This window comes from Lithobates pipiens, unplaced genomic scaffold (genome assembly GCF_037356315.1).
Source record: "Lithobates pipiens isolate NorthernLeopardFrog02 unplaced genomic scaffold, aLitPip1_a1.2 Scaffold_27, whole genome shotgun sequence".
Lineage (NCBI taxonomy): Eukaryota > Metazoa > Chordata > Amphibia > Anura > Ranidae > Lithobates > Lithobates pipiens.
The window spans coordinates 43,417,583-43,437,837 of NW_027507788.1; the positions used below are offsets into that span (position 1 = coordinate 43,417,583).

The 20,255-nt window shown below is 42.2% G+C and overlaps 1 protein-coding gene across 2 annotated transcripts in view; it reads right to left on the reverse strand.

Moving 5' to 3' along the window:
* NKAPD1 (NKAP domain containing 1) overlaps positions 1-20,255 on the reverse strand; it is a 44,331-nt gene that overhangs the window by 21,893 nt on the left and 2,183 nt on the right. For both annotated transcript variants that reach the window (XM_077456909.1, XM_077456907.1), the window contains exons 2-5: positions 19,587-19,663; positions 9,841-9,935; positions 8,781-8,834; positions 5,859-6,011 (exon numbers count right to left, since the gene is read on the reverse strand). In XM_077456909.1, coding sequence (XP_077313035.1) covers positions 5,859-6,011; positions 8,781-8,834; positions 9,841-9,935; positions 19,587-19,655 — 371 coding nt within the window. In that variant the 5' untranslated portion in view covers positions 19,656-19,663. The remainder of the gene's footprint in view (positions 1-5,858; positions 6,012-8,780; positions 8,835-9,840; positions 9,936-19,586; positions 19,664-20,255) is intronic.

Below are 20,255 nucleotides of genomic sequence, written 5' to 3' on the forward strand. Positions count from 1 at the left end.
AATTACATTTTTGCCCATTCTTCTTTGCAAAATAGCTCAAGCTCTGTCAGATTGAATGGAGAGAGTCTGAACAGCAAGTTTTTGTCTTGTCAAAAATTCTCAATTGGATTTAGGTCTGGACTTTGGGCCAGTCTAACACATGAATATGCTTTGATCTAAACCATTCCATTGAAGCTCTGGCTGTATGTTTAGGGACATAGTCCGGCTGGAAGAGGAACCTCCGCCCCAGTCTCAAGTCTTTTGCAGACTCAAACAGCTTTTCTTCTAAAGATTGTCCTGTATTATGCTCTATCCATCTTCCTATCAACTCTGACCAGCTTCCCTGTCCCTGCTGAAGAAAAGCATCCCCACAACATGATAATGGCACCAACATGTTTCACAGGGGGGGGGATGGTGTGCTCAGGGTTTTGTTTTTAAGCCAAAAAGTTCAATTTTGGTCTCATCTGCCCAGAGCACCTTCTTCCAACTGTTTGAGGAGTCTCCCACATGGCTTCTCGCAAACTGTAAACAGGACTACTTATGGCTTTCTTTCAGCAATAGCTTTTTTCTTGCTGCTCTTCCATATAGGCCAGATTTGTGGAGAGCACGACTAATAGTTGTCCTGTGGACAGATTCTCCCACCTGAGCTGTGGAAGTCTGTAGTTCCTCCAGAGTTACCACAAGCCTCTTGGCTGCTTCTCGGATTGTTGCTCTCTTTGTCCGGCCTGTCAGTTTAGGTGGACGGCCATGTCTTGGTAGGTTTGCAACTGTGCCATATTCTTTCCATTTTTGGATGATGGATTGAACAGTACTAATCTCATAAAAATGCATGCCACACTTATCAGATACTTATTTAAAAAAATAAAGAATTGAAAACCGTTTATCGGTTTCCTTCTACTTCACAATTTTGTGTTGGTCGATCCCATAGAGTACACAATTTTGGATGGAATATTACAAAATGTGGAAAATTTTAAGGCAGCGAGACAGAAGTCTCATCATCTTATGGACTTCTGTCAGTGACTGGCCGAGCACTGGTTAAAGCTTGTAGGAGGAATTTTATGAATGTCCTATGAAGCTGCATGACCCCTGACTCTCTGTCTGGACAGTGCCAATAGGCCCTGTGCTGATCACATGCAACCTCAGTGTGTATGGTTTATATAGAGGTTTGCAACAATATATTTAGTGTATGAATTTTATATAATTACAAATTGTTTTTTATCCAGTTATCTGGATTATAGAAATATATATGAATAGTTCTGTTTTCTATTTTTGTATTACAGTAGCAATGGGTTTGTGGCATCACAGATCATTTTAGATACCTCTTCATCACGTATATCTACATATTGAGGGGATTATCAATCAATTTAGTAAGAGTAGAGCTACACATTTAACCAATTAACAAGTTTTTAGGGTAGCACACCAGTATTTGTAACATAATAGTATGTTAAAACTCCCCCTATTTTTTGTTTTTAAACCCTTCCCCTACCTGAATTGGTGGGCCATGAAAGTTGCATATAATAATATATATATATATATATACATACCCCCTCTGCACTGGCGGTAAATGCAGCATCAGTGAAATTCAGTGCACCACTCTCTCCTCAATGAGACTATACTTGTACGGTCATGCGGAGATCACTTCGCTTGATAGTACTGTACTTGCCTTAATTCTAAAAAAGTTTCAGAACAGGTGGCAAACCACTCTAGGACACTGCAGCCACACACAAGGAGCTGAAGGGCCACATGGTGAAAACCAGGGAATCCTATCAAGTCAGATGTACCCAACTGGAACCTTAATTTGGAATTGAACAGTCTTATGAAAGTGCCTCCACATCCCTCCCTTCCTCAAAGACTTCTATTTTTAGTGGCATTTAACTTTAAATACAAAGCCTGATGAAGTCACGAGGATCGGGATGTAACACGTAGAGCGGAGCCTGAGGGATCGCGGACCGGAAGTGACATCATACCAGGAAGGGTTTTACCCCATTGAATGCTAAGAGCTGTTCTTTATATGCAAGCATAATTTTAATCACAAATAAAACAAGTGTTATCATACGGTTTTACCCTATTGGGCACATTCTCTTTATTCCAACATGTTACTGGAGTAACTAACATCGTGTGGGTGAGGTGCTTTTAAAGGGAGCAGCATCCTCATGCTCCAGGAGGATACGAGTACCCTAGTGATATGAAGACCCTACTACAAGACCCCTTACTGGATACCAGCTGGAAACAACAAGTTGGATATGATCACACATGCTCTGTATCAGATCAGCAAGGTGAGAGCACTGAGGTACATGGGAAGTGGTCATAGAAGCGCTGGAAAATGTCTTCAATAAGTATTTCACATCACTTCCATTTGATGAACCGACACTCATAGGTTATTATTATATGAACTGGCACGACTGACTATTCAGTGAATATTTTAATATTAGTTTAGTATTTAATCGATTTTATTTTTGCACTTTAATATGGTTTGCTGGAATATATGCTTTCTTAAAGTGGTGTTGCACAGAAAAAAAAATTCATTAAAATTCCACAACATAGCTTTGGTAAAAATAACCCAAAATTAGTGGATATGATTTAGTCTGTCCCCCCCCCACACACCTGTAGGCACTCAGTTGCCCCCCCCCCTCCCCTCACACCTGTAGGCACTTAGCTGCCCCCCACAATGGGCACTTAGCTGCCCCTAGGAGTCGGTCCAGTTTCCCAGATCATGGGAAACCCAATAATGGACCCAATAGATCTGGAGGGACGGGGGAGAGCCTCTGTGCAATCCAGGCCACGGGGGATGCATGCAAGATTCCCCTGTCCATGTCCGTCTTCTGTTCTTTCCTGGTGAGGGAGGGATGAGGGTGGATATCTCTGCCTGGCTTGTCCCGATAGGCCGCCGGGAGGGAGGACAGAACTACGCCTGATGACGGACAGGACTGCGGCGATGCAGCGTGGAGCCAGCACTGGTGAACAACCTGCATCGGATGCGCTGCGTTCCGCATAAGAGAGGAGGGGAGGGGCCACATACCCGGCAGCCCAGAAGCCGATAGGCAGTGGTGTCCCCAACTCTATATACCAGTGGAAGAATCTCTGGGAGCACCTGATGTTGAAGGCGGGCTGTGACTGAGTGTAGCCATATATACGGACAGCACTTTAACAGACACTTCAGGGATGCATAGACACGGGCGGGGCCAAGAAGTCCCCCGAGTTGTGGGTAGCATCTGGAAACAGTCCTGGGGCAATGCATGGAACCGCATTTAAATAAATAAATGAAAGAAAATGATTTACATATAGATAAGGAACAATTTACAGACACTTTCTCCGTACATTCAAAACACCACTTTTCCCCCCCACCCCCTCTTCCCCCTTTTCTTTTCCCCTTCTCCCCCTTTCCTGCCTTTTCTTCCTTCCTCCCTATTCCCCCCTCCCTCCCGGTTTTCCCTTCACCTTTTCACCATCCCCTTTTCCATCACTTTTCCCCCTACATCTAGTTTATAAGGTTCATCAGATTCCTTCATCTACATATAGAGGTTTCCCTTCCGCCATTTTTCATCCGTCGGGGTGAGGTGGAGTATCCCCACGGACACAAAGGCGTGAATCCACATCTCTCTGAGCTGATGTGTTTCATTCACAATCTCTGGGTAAGTTGAAATGCATGTTTTTGAAATAAAAAAAACTTTGTATAACGATACATATAGAGAATTAAATTCTCATATGTAGACACTTTCTATTTTTTCCTTTATTTTACATTTGTTTAAAGTATTCTAACTTGAACACGCCGTGCACACGAAAACACCACTGTTTATGCATAGCTATGTAATGTAGCTGTATGTATGCATTATTGGATTTTTCATGATGTAATGTATAGATGTTTCACATGATATTAAATCTATATACACCATGCAAAACAAATGTATTACTATTGCTTTTGTCCATTTGTAAAAAAATAAAAAAAAATAAAAAAAAGGCATTCATGTAAATCAGGGGTGCCCAACCTTTTGATGAGCAAGGGCCACTTAAGCGACTTGGTAACCGGTCATGGGCCACAACGAGCAGAGCAGGCGGAGGACCGGTCTGTGCAGAGCGGACACGGACACAGCCCAATCTACTCAATGGGTCCGTCAATCCGATCCGCCCAGACAGAAGGGGATTGATTGCTGTTTCATAGAGATGAATGGAGAGTTCGATTGAGTTGGACCGTTTGTGTGAAAGGGGCCTTTCACACTAATGCAGCGCAGTGCACCTGTGTCTTTCCTGTGGGTTAGCTACACTTTGCCATAGACTTCTATTATATCCTGCAGGTGTGGTGCATTTTCTGAAAGCTCACCAAACTCCCAGGTAATAACAGAAGTCTATGGCTCAGTGCAGGTAACCTGAAGGTGCAATGTGCTGCACCTGCTGATCAGTTTGAAAGCAGCCCAGTAACCACTGTGCAGATATGCCCATATATACACTGCAATATAATAAACGGACCTTTAATAACAGTCTCCCATTCAGGTATTGCCTGCTGTTGCTGTCTCTGGCAGAGTGCATTTGGTATCACTCCGCCTGTGGCAAGAGACGGCACTATACAGGAAGCATCAGCTTATACAGCTCTACTCCACAGCTGCTTGCTTTGCAGGCTTCATTAACAACACAGATGCTCTGGGATGGCAGGTCTGCAACCCATGATCTGGGTTTTCCAATCTGCCATCCCACAGAAGGAGGTTGCGGACCACATCAGAGGGCTCTGCAGGCCACATGTGGCCCCCGGGCCACTGGTTGGGCACCCCTGATGTAAATCATGTAATTTGTGCATTACCTATCAATATTTAATTTATAACATTTATGAGATATCCCACTGTGCCGTTCTCAAAGCCCTGACGAAGTGGAACTGTCCACAAAACACGTAGGCCACATCTTTTCTAAATTGTCTGGGATTTGCACACCCTGATCTCATAACTCCAAGACTGTAACTCATTTTAACTTGTTTACTCTTATACCCTGTACAGATTTTTGACGGATTTTGGCTCAAACTTGTCTAGCATAAATACACACGTTCGCACAAAGTTGGCGGAAAATCTGATCGTTCAGAACGAGGCGACTACAAAAGAGGCCAGTAGCCAATAGCTTTTCGTCTCGTAATTTATTCTGAGCAAGCGTGGAACTTTGTGCATCGGAAATTGTCTACACACGATCGGAATTTAAACGATCGGATTTTGTTGTCAGAAAATTTTAGAACAAGATCTCAAAGTTTGTGTGTCGGAAATTCAGACGGAAAAAGTCAGATGGAGCCCACACATGATCGGAATTTCTGACAACACAGTTCGATCGCACATTTTCTGTCGGAAAGTCCGACCGTGTGTACAGGGCATAAGAAGGTCCTGCCATTTGGCAGATCAATAAAAAGTTTATATATTTTTCTATAAAGTATTTGTATCCCATCTTTCATTATATTCCTCTGAGGCACAATTAAAGTTCCACCCTGTTCTACCTTTTTTCCATTCATGAGATTTGCAAAGCAAATTGGAGATCGGCAAACACTCTTATCCAACAACCTTCCCTCCCCATTTGTTTTGCTAGTCATATCCCATGTGTATGCTGACATGAGGCCAGGTATATGGAAAAAACAAATGAGGAAATTCTCCATATAGAAACATAGAATGGAAGCAAAAATAAAATATCACAAATGTTTGTGTAACTTTACTTTTTTATGGGCTAGTAAAGGGAAGTCCTGAGAGGTCAGGAGGCAGAGGTAACCTATCGGTATGCTGACAGACCACGAAAGGAAAACTACAGTAAGTACCTTAATCACAATTTTCTCTATTCTGTATTTTATGTTTAGTACTGAATTAAAACATGAGACAAGGGACTACATACAGAGATTCTTCCACAGCAAAACTTCCTACCTGTCAGGAATGCTAGCCTCACATTCAGTATACTTCTTGTTCAAGGCTCGTACACTCAGAGCATCTTGTCTTAGAGTAACTGCTGCTGCAGCTCCGCCTTTCACAGGCTCCCGATTCCCATCGTCATCAAACCCATCTGATCTCATACGACTTCTAACAAAAAACAAACACATGAAAGATTACCAACTGGAACATTTTTGGCTGAAATCTATTTCATATTTTTTTTTTTTTTTTAAATGTATATGCACCAATGTCCTGTATTCCATTTTTTTTACTATTAAAAATAACCTTCATTTTACAAACAAACATATTCTGGCACCCATAACAAAGAAAAAAACATACAGCAGATATGTAGAGATATGTAGGAGGTGCACTGCAACAAAAAACAGTAAATTCAGGATGCACTTGGCTGAAACCGAAAATAACAGTTAAAAAAAAAAATATATGAAATATTTTCTTTTTAATTACACACATAATTTATAAATATAATTGTATTATATTCGACCTTTTAAATAATATCATGAATTTAAATGAATTTGAATTTGTCGGCCATTATCGGCACCTTTAGTGCAAGAAAGGCTCAAGAAAAATGTATCCCTTTAAATTCTATGTATGTCTTCACACTGGTCCGCTGTGCTTCCGTTGTGGCGTTAAAAATCTTGCTTGCTACATATTTGGTTAGTTAGGCCCCTTTCACATGGACGAGTCCGTGTACGGGCTCCACTTTGCTCAGCAGGGATCACTCCATCAATCACCGCTGAGCAGGCAGATGACAGGTCCATCTCTGCTCACTGTGCAGGGACCGACCTGTCAGAGTGCCGCTCTCCTCTATGGCGGAATCGGATGAAGACGGACCATAGAGTCTGTTTTCATCTGATTCGATCAATGGATGGAAAAATAGGTTTTACATCTGTCAAACTTTAGTGGATCGGAGCAGGTCGGATGTCAGCGGACATGTCACCGCTGACATCCATCGCTCCATAGACCTGTATGGAGGGTCCGTTCAGGTGTGCCTAAAAAACTGACAGGCGGACCTGCACGGTCCTCCCGTGTGAAAGGGGCATTAAAAAAAAAAAACTGCACCAAAAAAAAAAAATGCACCTTCCCATTAAAATGCAGCAAGAAAGCATCAATAACACACTCGGGTTACGTTTTTGGTCACATGACCTATGAAAGTAAAAAACACCTTAAAATCGTGTGCATTTTTGGTGACATTATCCACACCTTTTTCTCTAAAACATAATTTTCAGGAGATCTGTTTCGGCCACCAGAATTTAAAAGCAGATGAAAAAATAAAAGATGTTCACATTTTAAACATTTTCTCTAATGAAAACTTGGCCTTCCAAACAGGGTAGGCAGGAACAATGAGGAGTCACGCTTCTGAATCATTTATTTGTACAAAAAGTGATTGTGAACAATCACCTTGAAAAACAACCCATTCAGTTTAAAATAGAAATGAAAGGCAAAACATTTTTGTTTAGATAAAAAAATAAAAATAAAACCACCATTATAAATACCCTTTTTTCCCCTTTTTTATAAGTAATTACAAACCCTCTGTTCTCAGCTGCATAATAGTTGGGGGGAGGAGAAGCAGCAGCACACAGAGTTTCCCAGTGAATGGCTGTGCATCAGGGGCATGTCAGGACAACTCTGATCAATGGAGGAGATCACACTGAGTTTCAAGCATAGCTAGAGAACTGACAATGGTGTGCTCTCTTGCCTAGTGTGGTCAATTTTTAACAGGAAAGCAGAGGTACTGGCAGGAACACCAGGGATTTCACACAAAGAAAGCAATACAAAGAACACAATACTTTCTCATACAAGTACGGTACAGCAGGCACATATAGAAATATGAAGTGTTTGGGTAACAAACACTTTAAACTAGGAGCTCTTTAAACCTGTCACCTAAATACATACTTTTTTTTTTTTTTATATATATTATAGGGATTTTTTCTTTTTTTGTGCTGGTCAGAACAAAAAATAATTTTTTTTTATATATGAACGCTGGAACCCTTATTCATGGATATCTTTCAGTAAAATTACATATAGTGATCCAGCTATAAAAGGTCTTTGTTCAGGTTTTTCCCCAATATAGGGAGACAACCCTCTGTTACTTTACCTCAATGGCTCCTGTGTGTTGTCATCCTGTCACATGCACATCTGGTGGAGACAATAAGCAGCCATGCTGGCACTCATTGCGCTGGCATGTTCTGCTGCTGTCATCATCGGGAAGCCTAACCTGAGCAATGAAATATAGCCACAGCTGGAGTAAGCACACGTAGACAGAGTGGCTGCAAAGAGACTGGAGATGAGGAGTAAAGATGAGGTGCATTTAGAGTCAATAAAGTATTCACAGTACTTTCGCTAACTAAATATGTACCAGTTAGGGTTTAGATTGACTTTAGGGTGCATCTAAACCTTTTTTATTTATTTTTACCTGGTGACCCTGCCAGTGACTCACATCCAGTCCTGTACTCTATTTATAGAGAAGCAGTGTCACACCCTAGGACAGGACGTGCGTTAGGACTACAAAACACCTCTCCTGATTCTGATCTCCATAACTTAGCGAGAGGGTTTCTGTAGTTCAAATAACTACAGGAAAATGGGCAGGGCTAATAACACTGCAGTGAGCACAGAAACTTCCAAGCTCAATGGAATTCTGACATGATCAACAGGCATTTGCAATTCTAGAACAGATATGACAAAACACTTTCAATCGTATATTGGTACAGACCAAAGAGGAGCAAATAAAGGAAGTCCATAGTTAGGGCTTACATACACTTCAACTAAAGATCTGACTGAAATGTCCCCTACATACAGTGTATAACAAAGCCAGATCCACTCCCTAAAGTAAAAACAATGAATAGACAGTAGGGCCAGAACTGGCCTCAACTATTCTATGATCAGTATAAACATTACTACCTCTTATCACTGAACTCCTCTGGATAGAGTTCTTTGTAGCCATTATGATCCCATCTGTAACAGAACAGCAAGAGACATTATTAGTACAGAGCAATATAAACAACCTCAATCTTCTATATAGTCAAGAAGTTTAACCACCTGCTTACTGGGCACTTAAAACCCCTTCGCCCTTTTCAGCTTTCAGCACCGTCACACTTTGAATGACAATTGCGCGGTCAAGCAACACTGTACCCAAATTACATTTTTATCATTTTTTCCCCACAAATAGAGCTTTCTTTTGGTGGTATTTAATCACTGCTGTTTTTTTTGTAAGAAAAAAGGCCGAACATTTATAAAAAAAAAAAAAAAAAAAAAAAAAAAAAACCTCACCAAAAACAGTTTTCTATTTCGTTATAAAATTTTGCAAACAGGTAAGGCTGTACTGATAAGGCGGCACTGGTGGACAAAGAGGAGGCAACGATGGGCATTGATAGGTGGCACCAAAGGTCACTGGTAGGAGACACTGATAGGCAGCACTGCTAGGTGGCACTGATTGGCACCACTTGTGGGCATTGATAGATGGCACTGATATGCACTGGCAGGCGGCACTGGTGGGCACAGATGTTGTGGCTGTGCCTCTTCCACTTCGTGACCGATGTCCCTTTCACAGAAGCCAGTGATCGGCTTTTTTTCTCCTTACGCAGTCATATTTTACCCTGAAGCCAGAATGGGAACCATACTGTTTATGAGAAGTGACTAGCTGTATAGAGGCATCAACTAGAGGATGCTCCAATGTATAATGGAGGGTCTGATCGGGTTCGGCTGTCTGTTTTTCAGCTGGGCCCGATAGGAACCTCTATTCTCCTCTAAGGAAAGCCTCCAGGTCTGATCCAGCATACAAAAAAAAAAAAAAAAACACACAACACACACACACACACACACACACACACACACGGGAAAGGGAATATGTTTCCCTCCGGTTGGTCAGATCAGATTGGAGGGCAGCTGGGTGTAAATGTACAGGTCATATTCTGGTAAATAATTCCATAGTGAAGTTGCAATCTCCTGGACTACGGCTGACCTGTTTAGATCTGGCGATGCTCTTTTCTTTGTTCTGTGAGAGTCTGTGTGCTTTTCCATTTCTCGGATTTTCCACATTTCTGTTTCTTCCTGGATCTGTTCAAAGTGAAAGGGAAATCTATATAAGTGCCCCACAACAGAACAAAACAAAAAAAGTTTACCATGGTAGTGGGTTTCCCACACTGCAAGGGTTAACGCTCATTCAGTCTTAGGGTAGAAGAATAAGACGCAATACCTTATCCCTTGCTCCAGGCGGCTTCTTCAATGCTGCGCAAACAGCCCCTCTTCAATGCTGCGCAAACAGCCCCCCAAGGTGTCTCCTGCCTTCTGCTTTAGCAAGCAATCACACACTGACATTATCAAGTACAATACAGAAGCTAGCAAGTTTCTTTGTTTTTTTACAAATGCTGTAGTTTAGCGTAAAAGAATGACAGTAAGCAGAAGAAAGCAAGTGAACTATTCCATTGTAGGCTTACTGTACATGTAAAAGGTCAAAACACTAATAGGGAAAAAATCTGGACCCTTTAATACTCATTACAACGCAACAATGGGATGTACATTGATTTAACATATTATTGCAAAACAAATCAATTTAATTCAATGTTAGTCAAATTTCACTTAATCTATCTGCATGACCCTTTGCTGTATTAGTCTTTACTTTGTTTAGCAGCACTCTGTCTTTCGCTTTTGTATCTCAATATCAACAGAAAGAATAACTGCTTTTTAATGTTGTACAACACATACTGTACTTAAAGGGCAACTCCACTTTAAAGGGAAAAGGTATTGTAAATAAAAATAATATAGCATATACAATTAGGACACAGGTCGTATTTTAATTTTTTTTTTAACGATTATATTTCCTTTTCAAACTGTAGCGCTGTCATTTTCTGTAACATTCAATGAAATATGTCAACTGTGTATGGAATGCCCCCAGAGACATCACTTTCTGCTTGTGTGATTGGCTCATTGATCTTCCCAGACATCTGCACTAATACAAATCAGATTTTAGGCATCCTCTGCAACAAAAAAATGACAGTTTTGGTAGGATACTCCTAAAGAATTTGCTAATTCAAAAAGGGATGCAGACCCTGCAGATTAGAGCACCGCAAGAGCATCAGCTGATCAAAAATGAAAGTCACACTCATTTAGGTTATGTCTTGTGAAAGACTGATTCTAACAAAGATCTATTCCTTCACAGCAGAAACAGCTAGGAATCTGCAGTAAAGTTTGTCAAAAATACTTGTACACTGATCACCCAGAGGTGATCCCATCTTAGCCTATAAAGCTGCCATTTTGATAAACTTGTTGATATTATTTACTTAGTGTTGCTTTTGTTTCTCTGTATGGGAAACCACCTCCATAGGACCAGCTGAAGAACATTACAACCAAAGTCGGCATCCACTGAACCCTGGATGTCCACCTAGTAAAACGTAAGCGTGTGAACTAAGGACCAGGCAACTTTGCAGACCTAAGAAACCGAAGCCTGATGGCAAAAATCCTAAGAAGCCCAAGCAGATCAAGTAAAATGAGCATGGATAGAAAAAAAAAAAGGGGGGGGGGCACCTTCACCCCCATATGCCTGAATGAGGCACTATTGAATCTACCTGACAATAGTGGAACCAGAAGCTGGCTGACTCTTGCAGGGACCTTTGGGAATGATACACAGAGTCAGCCTGACACAAAGGGGTTGTAGCTGATGGGTAAACTTGAACAGCATTAACCCACACATCCAATCTATGGAGAAACATTCTTAAGCCTCATACACACGATCGGACTTTGTACAAACTTTCCCATGGACTTTTATACAAAGGGCATAGTCCACAAGTTTGTATTGCATGCACACGATCAGACTTTTTAGGCAACAAACATGAACGTAGTGACGTTTCAACGTACTGATGACACTTCAAAAGAGGACGTTCAATTACTCCAGTGCCACCTTTGGTCAACTTCTGTATTGTTGTCTGATCTTTTGCATTGGTTCTGAGCATGCGTGTTTGTACCTTGTACAAAAGTCCGATGGTTTTGCGTACACACGATCAGACTTTGCTCCATCGGACTTATGTTGTCAAAAAGTTTGTCCGTTCGCACAGCCAACAAAAGTCAGATGAAAACTGAAAAAGTTTGTCCGATGGAGGGTACACACAGTCGGATGTTGCTCCAAAACAGCTAATTTGCATGTTTGTTGTCAAAAAGTCCGATCGTGTGTACAGGCCTTTAGGATGTTTAACCACTTTCAGACCGGACCATTTTGCTGGTAAATGACCAGAGGTCTTTTTACAATTTGGCACTGCGCTGCTTTAACTGGTAATTGCGCGGTCATGCAATGTTGTACCCAAACAAAATTTGCGTCCTTTTCTTACCACAAATAGAGCTTTCTTTTGATGGTATTTGATTGCCTCTGCGATTTTTATTTTTTGCGATATAAAACGTAAAAAGACCGCAAATTTTGAAAAAAAATGATATTTTCTACTTTTTGTTATTAGAAAAATCCAATAAACTCAATTTTAGTCATACATTTAGGCCAAAATGTATTCAGCCACATGTCTTTGGTAAAAAAAAAGTCAATAATTGTATATTTATTGGTTTGCGGAAAAGTTGTCACATCTACAAACTAAGGTACGTTTTCTGGAATTTACGCAGCTTTTAGTTTACGACTGCCTATCTCATTTCTTGAGGTGATAAAATGGCAGGGCAGTACAAAACCCCCCCAAATGACCCCATTTTGGAAAGTAGACCCCCTAAGGAAATTGATAAGAGGTATGTTGAGCCCATTGAATATTTTATTTTTTTGCCTCAAGCGATTGAATAATGACAAAAAAAAAATTATTATTTTTTTTTTTACACAAAGTTGTCACTAAATGATATATTGCTCACACATGCTATGGGCATATGTGAAATGACACCCCAAAATAAATTCTGCTGCTTCTCCTGAGTACGGGGATACCACATATGTGGGACTTTTTGGGAGCCTAGCCGCGTACGGGGCCCCGAAAACCAAGCACCGCCTTCAGGCTTTCTAAGGGCGTAAATTTTTGATTTCACTTCTCACTACCTATTACAGTTTTGAAGGCCATAAAATGCCAAGATGGCACAAAACCCCCACAAATGACCCCATTTTAGAAAGTAGACACCCCAAGCTATTTGCTGAGAGGCATGTTGAGTCCATGGAATATTTTATATTTTGCCACAAGTTGCGGAAAAATTACAAACTTTAATTTTTTTTATTTTTTTTTCACAAAGTTGTCACTAAATGATATATTGCTCACACATGCTATGGGCATATGTGAAATGACACCCCAAAATAAATTCTGCTGCTTCTCCTGAGTACGGGGTTACCACATGTGTGTGATTTTTTGGGAGCCTAGCTGCGTACGGGGCCCCGAAAACCAAGAACCGCCTTCAGGTTTTCTAAGGGCGTAAATATTTGACTTCACTCCTCACTACCTATAACAGTTTTGAAGGCCATAAAATGCCAAGATGGCACAAAACCCCCACAAATGACCCCATTTTAGAAAGTAGACACCCCAAGCTATTTGCTGAGAGGCATGTTGAGTCCATGGAATATTTTATATTTTGCCACAAGTTGCGGGAAAATTACAAACTTTTTTTTTTTTTCACAAAGTTGTCACTAAATGATATATTGCTCACGCATGCCATGGGCATATGTGAAATGACACCCCAAAATAAATTCTGCTGCTTCTCCTGAGTACGGGGATACCACATATGTGGGACTTTTTGGGAGCCTAGCCGCGTACGGGGCCCCGAAAACCAAGCACCGCCTTCAGGCTTTCTAAGGGCGTTACAGTTTTGAAGGCCATAAAATGCCAAGATGGCACAAACCCCCCCCAAATGACCCCATTTTGGAAAGTAGACACCCCTAAATTTAGGGGTACACTAGTGAGACTAGGTAATAAATGGCGGGTGCCCTGAAACTATAAAAAAATAACTAACCAACCAGCGTCACCTGTAACAGTTATATGGTGATCACTGGTGAAAGGGTTAACTAGGGGGCAATCAGGGGGCTTTATGCGGTAGTATATGGGGGTCCCTGGCGCTATAAAAAGCTGCGGCGAACCTAAATACCTACCTGCCTAACTAGCGTCACCTGTGACACTAATACAGCGATCAGAAAAATGATCGCTTATTAGGCTGGGTTCACACTGGAGCGATGTGGGAACGCCACGAATGCGCGGCGGGTTCCCGCATCACATGCCTCCCGGCGGCAGTTCACACTGCCCTATGCGAACTGCTGGGAGTGTCAGTGAAATGTTAATGACACCCCCAGATCAGTTTGCATATCGCAGTGCGATCTGCAAACTCGGATCGCATGGTGTGAACACCCATGCGATCCGATTCTGCTGCGGACCAAAAAAAGGGTCCCGTGCGAATTTGCGGCGGGTGCGGCGAATGGCTGAACTCGAATCGCACAGAGATCGGATGTGATTTGCACTGCAGTGCGGTGCGAATCACATTCGTTCTCATAAACCGCTGCAATGTGAACCCAGCCTTAGTGACACTGGCGACGGGGGGTGATCACGGGGTTAAACCTTTATTGGGGGGTTTAGGGGGGTACATTAGAACTAAAGGGGGCTAGCCCTAACTGCCCTAACAGTTATTACAGTCACAAATGACACCAATGCAAAAAAAAAAAAATGACATTGGTGTCACTGTGACTGGGGGGCAGGGGTAATTGGGGGGGTGATCGGGGGGGGGTGTGAGTGTGCCTGGCATGTTCTACTGTGTAGTGTCGTGTTGGTGCAACTCACCGATCCTCTCTCCTCGGTGTCGGAACGAAAAATACCGACACGGAGGAGAGATTACATCACTTCCTCTCCTGTGTTTACATTACAGGAGAGGAAGTGATGTCACGGAGCATTTTCATTCGTTGGGAGCGATCGCGAGGGGGTGGCCATGAATGAATGGCCGTCCCCTCATCCGGGATCGCTCCCGATCGAATAGGGACAGGCGCGGGCACCGGCCCGATCGGGCCCCCGACCCGCGGGAAGGCAGGGACGTACATGTACGCCAATATGCCTGCCCGTGCCATTCTGTCGACGTAGATCGTCGTGCGGCGGTCGGGAAGTGGTTAAATCTGGGACATAAAGATAGTAAGACAATGTCTTGGTTAAAGTGGGGAAAAAAGGAATCATAGCAAGAAAAAGGAGGTCATAGGCACAGGTAAAGGTTCATTACAAATTAACCAGGTTGAGATCCCAAGTCACTGGTGAGCACACAACACAGGAAGGACAATATAAGTGATGCCCTGCACAAAGGCCTTCAACTAAGGGGATGGAGAAATAGGCAACCTCACATATAGAACCCCCAAAGGCTGATATTTGAGCTTTGATGGTATTCAAGGCCAAATGCTGGTTTATTCAGTGGAGGTTTAGCCCTTTTCTGTGGCGAAAATGTACTTTTGCCCCCCATGGCCTTCATATTAGGTATGTAAGAGACAGAGGAAGACTCTGGGAAGGAGAAGTTAGGATGAGGGAGCTCACTTTGGCCCATTGTGGTCTACAGCCTCCAAAAGAGTGCAAACCTTCAAACACTCAAGTCATAGCTGTAGCAAATTCCTCCTTGGATAAATATGAGGAGGGAGCAAATGAAAGGGTAGGAGGAGGATCCCAAGGTGGATAGTGACTCAGTATGAAGTCTGGACTGACAGAGTCAGGGCCTCGGGGGGGGAGCTGGCAGATCTCACAGACCCAGTCCCCTTGCCCCTATGATCTGTCAAGTGTAGTGAGGTATATCTCAAAATGAACAATTGCAAATTTTAAGTTATACCAAATGTTTAAAAAAAATAAAAATAAAATAACAAACATGTCATACTTTCCTGCTCTGTGTAGTGGTTTTGCACAGAGTAGGCCACCTCCTCCTCTTCTTGAGTTACCCCGCCGATGCTCCTGGCCCCTCCCTCTTCCCAAGTGCCCCCAGAGAAATAAATTCAGGAACGAGCATGATTGAGTGCTCCCATTGCAACGACTCTGCCTGTCACACACACACACACACACACACACACAGAGATATGGCTTAGCCCCACCCCCCTCTTTCTCTCCTCATTGGCTTTAATTGACAACAGTGGGAGCCCACTGCACAACGCTGGATCGCGATGGGGCTCTGGTAAGTATTGGGGGGCTGTTGCATAGACGTTTTTTTTTTATCTTCATGCATAAAAAAAAGGTAAAAACCTTGAGCCTTCAGAACCACTTTAACTGCAAAGCAGAAAGGGTGCAACTTCTGTGTCCATTCACTATGGGGTCAGAGAGTATATATATATATATATATATATATATATATATATATATATATATATATATATATTCTCTCAAAAAGGTACCCTTGAGGAAGTTACATTGGATAGTGATAGTGATGAAACACTTCAGCAGAAGCCAAGGGCGTAGTCGCACATAACTAGAAGTGACTGAACTGTGCTTTTCTTAAGCATCCTCAGGCCTTAAAGTGGTTGTAAACTCTCCCCCACAACTTTGTCCCATGTGAATCAGCATAAAAAACCCCAATGAACACTGCTTGTAGATATCTCCTTACTTGCATAGTATTGTTGTAATCCTTTTTGTTATTTAGAATGACGTCATTGAGCATGCCCATATTGCCCATGATTTACGGCACACTCTGTGTGCTTGTCTGTCTATTATCAGGACTTCCTACGGCACAACACTGAACTCCCACAAGACTGCATAATCACTCAGAGCTTCCTCTTACACCCCATGTGACATCACATGGAGTGGAAAAAAAAAGGCATCAGACAGCATTACTACAGTCTTATCAGCTGAAGCTCATAAGACTGAATGAATGAAATACTTGTATAGCGCACAATGCGAACTGAATCGCCTCTAGACTGACATAGGCAAACACTATACAATCAGCACAAGTAAATACTATGAAATAAAACAAGTCAGCTATGAGCAGGGAAGCAGGGTTGCCATAGAAACGGATTGAGGAGGCGGTTTGGTTAACAGTACAGGAAGTGCTCAATGTAAAGGCGGAAATACACTCTACTGTGGACTCAAAACAATACTTAAGATGGCGCTGCCTTACCCCTGGAAACAAGTTTTTTTAAAGTTTATTTATACAGTAAGAAATTTGTGATTTGGGCTGGATTACAGTAGCTTCAGTTTGATAATTACTTATTATAATGGACTAAATGAAAAGAAGCATCAGAGTGGGAGAGTTTACTTCCTCTTTAAGGGGGCTATACCTTGATAGGTGAAAATACCGGTGTGCACTGGCTGGGGAGTGTAACTTTTGCAATATTTTAATAAGGAGTAATTTGAAACCACAATGATTTTTTATTTTTTTTGCAGGATTGTGCAGTTTTATTGCTATACCCAACACGGTCTGGAGAGCGGGGGGAGTATTGATGATACATCTGGAGATATCCAGAGGAGTTGGTTGTAACCCATTAAAATAATTACAAAATCAAAGCCAGTGCTCTTTAGCAAACCTCAAAGGATTGAAGCACACTGGGCACCCAGGTGGGCAGAAGCCCTGACTTGCCTCACAAATTGCCACTATCTACTTCCTTGGGAAAACTGCATGAAGGGACAAGCCATGGACCTCTATAGTACTCCAAAAGCAGGATCTAGTGCCTAAAAGCAATATTATAGGCTGAACCCACATCATCTTTCTAGCGGTGTCCAGAGACAGTTGCCCAAAGCACAGCTGAAGAGTCAACCAATCCACAAAGTTGCAAAAGGGCTGCTGCAGTAGCAATGTAGTGGCTAGGAGATTCTCTATGGAAGTTCCTGTGTTTGGGGAGCATTATGGGCAACTTCCCATTTCCTGCCAGAATTAAAGAAAGTTGGGTGGAGTGCTTCCCTGCCATTCATTAGAAGCCTTGTATTTTTGTATATAAATACAAGGCCTCCTCTAATTGGCTAAAGGGGAAGAGATGGGCAGGTGACGTCATGATTTCCACCTTGGCCAATCAGAGGAAGCCTTGTATTCATTGCTTTCCCTAAAAGGCAGAGAAGTATTCAGCCCAACTTACTTCAATTCCAACAGTAGACAGGAAGTCACTTGTACTTCTGCTGGAACATAGTGTTGCTTATACAGTGCCTTGCAAAAGTATTCACCCCCCTTGGCTTTTTACTTTGTTACATTACAGCCTTTATTTCAATGATGTTTTTAATCTGAATTATATGTGATGGATCAGAACACAATAGTCTAAGTTGCTGAAGTCAAATTAGAATAATATATACATAAAACACATTTTCAGAAATAAAAAACTGATAATTGGGATGTGTGTATGTATGTTATGAAGCCCATAAAAAGCTCTGTTGCAACCAATTACCTTCAGAAGTCACATAATTAGTGAAATGATGTCCACCTGTGTGCAAGTTGAGTCACATGATGTCATTACATATACACCTTTTTGAAAGGCCCCAGAGGCTGCAAATCCTAAGCAAGAGGCACCACTAACCAAAACACTGCCATGAAGACCAAGGAACTCTCCAAACAAGTAAGGGACAATGTTGTTGAGAAGTACAAGTCAGGGTTAGGTTATAAAATAATATCCAAATCTTTTATGATCCCTAGGAGCACCATCAAATCTATCATAACCAAATGGAAAGAACATGGCACAACAGCAAATCTGCCAAAAGAGGGGCGCACACCAAAACTCACAGACCGGGCAAGAAGGGCATTAATCAGAGAGGCAGCACCGAGAGACCTAAGGTAACCCTGGAGGAGCTGCAGAATTCCACAGCAGAGACTGGAGTATCTGTACATAGGACTACAATACGCCATACACTTCATAGAGTTGGGCTTTATGGCAGAGTGGCCAGAAGAAAGCCATTACTTTCAGCAAAAAACAAAATGGCACGTTTTGAGTTTGTGAAAAGACATGTGGGAGACTCCCAAAATGTATGGAAGAAGGTGTTCTGGTCTGATAAGACTAAAATTTAACTTTTTGGCCATCAAAGAAAATGCGGTGTCTGGCTCAAAACCCAACACATCACATCACCCAAAGAACACCATCCCCACAGTGAAACAAGGTGGTGGCAGCATCATGCCGTGGGGATGTTTTTCAGCAGTCAGAATGGGGAAACTGGTCAGAGTTGCAGTGAAGATGGATGGTGCTAAATACAGAGATATTCTTGAGCAAAACCTGTATCACTCTGTGTGTGATTTAGGGCTAGGACGGAGGTTCACCTTCCAGCAGGACAATGACCCCAAACACACTGCTAAAGCAACACTTGAGTGGTTTAAGGAGAAACGTGTAAATGTGTTGGAATGGCCTAGTCAAAGCCCAGACCTCAATCCAATAGAAAATCTGTGGTCAGACTTAAAGATTGCTGTTCACAAGCGCACTGGAGCAGTCTTGCAAGGGGGGTGAATACTTTTGCAAGGCACTGTACATAGCTAATGCTACCACAGTCCATTACAGGACACACAGCAGATGCATTTTCTGTAATGGAAATAGTTTGATTGTGCCAGCTTGGCCCAAACTACTTAAAGTGAAATTAAGCCTACGGTCCTATTTTAAGGCAGTGTGTAAAAAGCAACAACTATTGGAAAAATGCAGCAAACCACACCAACAAGATTTTGATCAGTTTCCTAATTTGCATGACATCAGCAAAATGACAGGCTGGCATGTGCATCCTGTTTATCTTGACAAAAAAAAAAAGTCACTCAAACAAAACGAAAAAAATAATCTGGACAGTACAGGTAGAGGGGCGTTTAGAGGGGGTTCGGGTAGCCAGTATTATACAATGAAATCGTTTTTACCTTGTTATGGGCGTCTGTATGTCGTATGACATTTCTAAGTAGGACTTTTCCAAGAGGAACGCGGGACATCTCAAAACCTTGAAAAAGAAAACAAGCAAGCTCTCAGACTGACAACTTAGGTCCATGTACTTAAAGCTAAGCCACAAGCTGTGCTCCAGTCAATGTCTAACTAAACTGGGAGCCATATACTATATAATCATGACACCCCACTGTCGGTGTTCCTTATATTACAGAACACTGACCCATAAGTTACACAAGGGCGACTCACAAGTATGCTCTGTCCAAGAGGACACTGACACGTAACCATGCCCCATTCAACACCATGCAGACAGACAAGTGTGGTAAGAACAGAACAGTGACCCATGGCAAGGCTTAGTCCTACTACATGCTGTCCTATGACAATGCCTTGTACAACTGGACACTGACAATGTCTCCTACTACTGAATGCCAACCCATGTTAATGCCTACTATTGCTGGATGCTGACCCTTGAAAATGCTTAGTACTACTGGACAATGACCCGTGGCAAGGTCTAAACAGTGGAAACTGGACACAGTAAAATTTGATACAAGTCGCAGGGGTTAGCATCATGTTTTTACCACACTTGTGGGTCTGCATCATGGTAAATGAGTCACAGTCATGGGTCAGTGCTGTGTTGAATAGTCAATTAT